The sequence below is a fragment of the Nuphar pumila genome, chromosome 11 (assembly GCF_984573655.1).
Source record: "Nuphar pumila chromosome 11, dmNupPumi1.hap1.1, whole genome shotgun sequence".
NCBI classification, from domain to species: Eukaryota; Viridiplantae; Streptophyta; class Magnoliopsida; order Nymphaeales; family Nymphaeaceae; genus Nuphar; species Nuphar pumila.
In genome coordinates this window covers 7,407,583-7,413,593 of record NC_143259.1, presented here as the reverse complement: position 1 = coordinate 7,413,593, position 6,011 = coordinate 7,407,583, and the positions used below count along the sequence as shown (strand labels likewise).

General features: G+C 38.5%; 1 protein-coding gene across 4 annotated transcripts; it reads left to right on the top strand.

Moving 5' to 3' along the window:
- The first annotated feature begins 997 nt into the window (after window positions 1-997).
- LOC149821805 (protein FAR1-RELATED SEQUENCE 5-like) lies at window positions 998-5,807 on the top strand. 4 transcript variants are annotated; one of them, XM_089980604.1, is made up of 4 exons: window positions 998-1,292; window positions 1,515-2,156; window positions 3,440-3,499; window positions 3,583-5,807. In XM_089980604.1, the coding sequence occupies exons 3-4, from the start codon at window positions 3,479-3,481 to the stop codon at window positions 5,626-5,628; spliced, it is 2,067 nt and encodes a 688-aa protein (XP_089836730.1). In that variant the 5' UTR covers window positions 998-1,292; window positions 1,515-2,156; window positions 3,440-3,478; the 3' UTR covers window positions 5,629-5,807. The 4 variants fall into 4 exon arrangements, with proteins under 4 accessions (XP_089836730.1, XP_089836728.1, XP_089836727.1 ...); XM_089980602.1 differs by having other exon boundaries at window positions 1,515-2,233; XM_089980601.1 differs by having other exon boundaries at window positions 1,515-2,245.
- The last annotated feature ends 204 nt before the right edge of the window (window positions 5,808-6,011 follow it).

The window sequence follows — 6,011 nt, the reverse complement described above, 5'->3', positions numbered from 1 at the left end:
TTCTTTAGCTTTTTGAAAAGCTAAGACAATTGTTCAAGTTTGTAGTTGAGACTATTTCATGATTTGGTCGTTTGAGGCTCTGAAAATTACTGTCAAAGTCTCGAACTGACAGTAACCCACTGTTATTTATCTGGTTTAGAACACTCCTAATAGTGTTCAGTATTTTGCCGTTAACTGAAGATCTCCTGCATAAAAATTAAATTTTTTTGATTATCTAAAAAGCTAAGATCAAAACCCACATCTTTCGTGTTTGGTTATTTTATTGAATCATTGTTTTTGTATTTCGAAAATATCAATTTCTGTTGTCATCGAATACTTGAATGTTATTTCCTGCAACAATATTTTTTATATCATTTTGGATATTCAAAAATCCGTAGAGGATTTTAGAAACATTGAAAAATTACGATCTTTAGTGTTTTGGAAATGTCTGAATCTAACCTTCATTTTGTCAGTTTTGAGTTTTCGCAAACTTTAATGTTTGAAGGGTCAAAAATTGATTTAAACAGTCTACTCCTGAAAATCGATAATCTGTGTTGGACTCGTTTAACAGTCCCGGTGTCGATTTCGTGAATCAGACATTATTTCTCCGAATCTGGTGTTTCTGGATTCGTTGGAAAGCTGTGAGAATCGCGCACAATTTTTATTTGGACCGTCTCTGTCGAAACAGAGCGCACAAATCCCAAAAATCTGTTTTTCAGAATTCTATTCGGACTCTATATCGTATAAGCTTCCGCGTGCATTTGGAACCGTTTAGATCCTGAATCGTGGATTGGTGTATACCGAGTCCACCGTAGCATTGCATCATTTTGGAATGCTGGAGTTGGACAGGATGTTTGGATGAACCAGATCCGTTTGAGTCCGCTAATGGGGTCTTGCCTATTGTCATAGTGGTTCCCGCCGATGGCTAGGATGGACGGTGGCGATGCAGCATCACTGACCATGGGGCTCTGCTGTATATCAGGAGATCGCTACATGTGAGCGACACGCGTCCGTTTCTGTGGGACCCATTTAAAGGCTACCGAACTTCAAAAATTCCTTCAAAACAAAAAAATTCATCGCCTTTGAAGTCCGTGCGGCGACGCACCCATAGACATCCCACCGCTCTCCTTCCCTCAGGCAAACCCTACTTCTCGATCTCTTTCCGGCGAACGCTGCTTCTCCGGCGGGAACGTCTTTCTATTGCTCTTCATCCCTCCGGAAATCCCTGTTTCTCAGATTTCGGCGTCTCTCCGTCTCTTCTCCGGCAAACCCTACTCCGATCAGACGTCTCTCTTCGTTATTCTCAGTCGCCGGTAAGAGGACAGTCTCTCTCTCGCTCGCTCTCTGTCTCTGGTTTCTGTGTTTGTGTGTGTTTAGTTGTCAGTAGTTAGTTTTTGGTTGATTATTTATGGGGAAAAAGGTGGATTTCTGTGATCTAGGGTTTTGATTGTAGTTATATATCTGTGATCGGTTTCCCGTGTTGAATGCTTTAGAATTATCGCATGCTTTTCTAATAAGTTGTTTGTGTTTTGAAGCTGTTTAGTCGTGTTTCACTCGGACGGGTTGGTGATATAGGATGGAAAAGAAAGCCGGTCGTATAGAAATGTGAATTCACAGCTTAAAGTATGGGGTAAATCGTAGATATAGAATGTGCATTTGCCTAAGTGATGAAGTGGGATTTTGTTTGGGGTTACATGATCAGTAATAAGAAAAGCAAGAAATGAGAATGGGACTGGGGTGGCCGGAATTCCTATTGAACTGAACTGGGCGGGGGAATGGCGGAAACCAGTAGACGAGCCCAGCCTACAAAAATTGCTGGAAAACCGATTTTTTCCATATAAAGTTCTGTTTGAAGTTCGAATCATTTTGTGCTGAGTTTGTCTTCTTCGTGGTGTTTGCATGCCTGTTCCAAGTTCTCGAGGATATGGGCGTAAATAACATGGCGTGAGCTGATGCGGAGCAAGTCCTACACTGATTTTGACGTCTCTGCTACGAAGCCAAGCCGGAGGATTGTAAAGGCAACCCTTTGCCTACTCCTGTTAACGGTTCTAAATTCAATCGATGCATGGTAATTAGAGTGCTTGATCCTGCGATGATGTGGAGGGCTTGTTCTCAAGCTTGGCCGATCTTGGCGGAGTTTGTCTCACTTTGTTAAGACCTAGGTTGAGCTTGGTGTGGTACGGCACATCATCCCCCGGCTAAAAGTAGCCGACTTTGATCTATTTTCTGCAATGTGCAATACTTCATTCACATGGTAATATTGAAGGCAAGTTTAATTTTGGGCTCAAATAGTTAATGGTTCAATGAGTGAGATTATGAGAGATGTTGGATGTTAACATGTGCTGTATGACAACCAAACTACTGTGTCTATCTATTGTAGATTTCTGTGTCTAATAATGTACTATTCGAGTTTCAAGGTGTAGTATCATGAATTTAAAACATAGAAGTTACAAAAATGAGATTTTTCAATAAATGGGTAATTAAAATAGGAAATTGACATTCAGATAAGATTCTATGCACGTCCATCATTATAATTAATGCATTATATCCGAGTAAATGAATGAAGCCATTCCACCCAAAAAAAAACTACCTGGGAAACAAGCAATTTAAGAGAAAAAATGATCAATTTTGTGGAGGTATTTATTGTTCATAGAGTATTTGTCCTTTTGTGAGATTGAAAATATCTCATTTTATATTATATCTATCTTGTAAGTCATGACAAATGTCTTTATCCATGCACAAACTAAAATGAATATTCTCTTTGTCAATGGAAAGATCAATGCATTTTGTTCCAAAGTTTACATGTCTATATATGCCTCAAATGATTTACTATTCAGTCATGCACTGATTGAAAAGGTTATTTCCACTGAACGCAGGAAACATTAATGCCTCCTTTTTTTGATATAAGATTTCCTTTACTTAGTTGAGCCACATATAAGCTGAGCACATTGGAGAAGGGAAGTTTAATGTGGCTCAACTAGATCTTTGAATAGCATCTGACTGCAGAAGGCAACAGTAAAGGAAGGATTTGACTTAAGACTCCTAGTATTTGGGCAACATGAGCAAACACATGTTTGAGTTAGTCCAGTCCTTCTAACTTTATTTACTCTGCTGCATTTATTCCTCTACCATGGTGCAATCAACGGGAGCATTGGCAGTTGTGCTGGCACCATATGGACATTAATTTACTGTTGCTGTTGCAAAAACATAAAGCTGTGTTCTGGCTCAAAGTGGAACAGCCAACAAAGTTCATTTAAAATAGTGGCAAGTTGCAATTTAAATTGTATCATGTGGATGTTGTATCTTTTCCTTTTCTTTTTTATGGTTCTCTTAATTACAAACCTTAGATGCATCCTCCTCCATTATATAACATTATGAAGTCATGCTGCATTTGTAAGTCTGGTTCTAACTGTGTTTAAATTCTATATGGTTATGATTCTTTTGTTTGTTCATGGTACAGGTTCAGTGGTTGCTTCGACTTTAATTCCTAAGTCCTAACATGTATCTTTTTCATGTAAAGGTGATTTTGGTTTCTGCTTCCGGGAGTAATTAATTGTGAAATTGCTACATGGTCTTTGACCTTTTTCTTTTCTCCTCTCTCAGGGCATGGTTAATCCCCCTTTGGGAATCAGTACCCTTAACCCCCCTGTGGGAATCGGTACCCTTAATCCCCCTGTGGGAATCGGTACCCTTTCTATGGTGATTGATAGTAGTGACAAGGCTAAACAATGTCGCCCCATGGAAGATGCTGCTAATTTTGAGGGTAATAGTGGTGTGCCAAAGGTTGGTATGGAGTTTGATGATGAAGATACTGCATTCCAGTTTTACAATTTGTATGCTCGTAAACTAGGATTCAGTGTTCGAATACATAATTGGAGAAAAAATAGTAAAGGCTTGCTGGTGCGAAAGGTGTTTGTATGTTACAAAGAAGGTTATCCTAGGACACACAAGAAAGATGGAATATTTAAGATGAAGCCAAATGCCAGATGTGGTTGTCCTGCAAAACTACTTTTGAAGAGAGGGTTGAGTGGCAAGTTATGTGTAGTAGAGTTTGAGCCCATTCACAACCATCCACTTGCCAGTCAAAGTAAAGTTCACACGCTAAGGTCACACAGGAATCCATCAAATGCAGATACACCAGATAAATCGGGCATAACACCAAAAAAACAAGCTGGCGACCGTAAAAACTTGGCATTTTTGTCGATGGATTTCAAGAACTACCTAAGAACCAAACGTACATGTTCACCTTCATGTGGAGATATAGGAGCTGTGATGCAATATCTAGCAAGTAAATCAGCAGATGACCCATCCTTTTTTAGTTCAGTGCAACTTGATGCAGATGACCTTATAACAAACATTTTTTGGGCAGATGGAAGGTCAAGGGTAGATTATGATTATTTTGGAGATGTTCTATGTTTTGATACTACACTCGCTATAAACAACCCTAGAAGACCATTTGCACTATTTATTGGTGTCAATCATCACAATCAAGTGAGTATCTTTGGTGCAGCACTGGTATATGATGAGACAGTTGAGACTTTTGAGTGGTTGTTTCAAACCTTTGAGCAGGCTATGAAAGGGAAACGACCACAAGTAATTTTGACCGATCATGATACAGCAATGGCAGGTGCACTAGCTAAAGTATGGCCCGAGACTTTTCATCGAGTATGTGCATGGCATGTATATCAAAATGCATCCAAGCATTTAAGTCATATATACAGCAAAAGTGATTTCAAAAGTGACTTTAGCAAGTGTGTGCTTGATTGTGATGATGAAGATAGTTTTTTATTGGCATGGAATGATATGTTAATGCGACATGACCTTGTGGGCAATGAATGGTTGACAAATTTGTTTAATGATAAAGAAAAATGGGCTTTAGCTTATGGACGTGATACATTTTGTGCCGACATGAAAACTATTCAGAGGAATGAAAGCATGTACAATGTTTTGAAAAAATATTTGAACTCGGAATCAAACCTTTCATCTTTTTTTGAACATTATGATAGACTAGTGGAGGAGCGAAGATATGCAGAGGTTCAACAAGATGTCAAAGCAAACCAAACAATCCCAGCCATGTTATTTTCATTTTTGTTAAGAGAAGCTGCAAGAATATACACTCCCAATGTTTTTGAAAAATTCAGAGAGGAGGTATTGATGATTTCTGATTGTGACGTTGATTGTTTGGGTGAGGAAGGAACAATTTCCAACTACAATGTTAACATGGTAGAAGGTGTTAAAGATTATCATGTTAATTATGATGCGTCAAGCAATGATGTTTCATGTAGCTGCAAAAAGTTTGAGTTTATGGGCATGTTATGTTGTCATGCTTTGAAAGTGCTCGATCACCTGAGGATCAAATGCATCCCAGAACGGTACATTTTGAAAAGGTGGACAAAGGAAGCTAAAAGTGAGATAATACAACCTTTTTCATATGGGATCGAATTTAATAGCAATGAGAAGTCCATTGCAGCGACACGCTACAGCCTGATAAGCAATGCATTAGTTAAAATTGCAGCAAGAGCTTCAGAAAGTGAAGAGACTTTCAAGTATCTTGAAAGTCAATCCATGGTTATCATGGAAGTTGTGGAGAACATGTTGAAAAGTAACCCTAGTACTGTACATCCAAGTGCCCAGAGCTTGCGTTTGTAAAACTTGTAGTAGTTGTTGGCACAAACACTTATGCCTTTCACTAGAATCATTCTCCTCCTCAAGCAAAGCTCAGAATGTTTTTTTTTGCTTTTGTTTTTGTTTTTGAATCAGATGTAGTCTGAAAGAAACATCCTTGTAAAGTGGTTCAATTCTGTTGAAGTATATTATATTGTTGCAAATGATGAAAGTGGTGAGCTCGGCCCTTTTTTCCTGATAAGACAGTTCTTGGTATCTCCTGTTGTCCTCTATTTATTTTTGAAGATAACCTCGTGTTGCGTCTTCTTTTGTGTTCTACTTTTTGTGTAAGTTTTGATTCTTTCACAATCCTTTACTGAGATATGTTGTTGATATATTAAATTGTTGACTATTGTTCATGTTTTCTT

Coding starts and splice junctions, on each gene's coding strand:
- LOC149821805 (XM_089980603.1), top strand. CDS start 3,479: ATGTATCTTTTTCATGTAAAG. Junction 3,500..3,582: donor TGTATCTTTTTCATGTAAAG/GTGATTTTGGTT, acceptor CTCCTCTCTCAG/GGCATGGTTAATCCCCCTTT.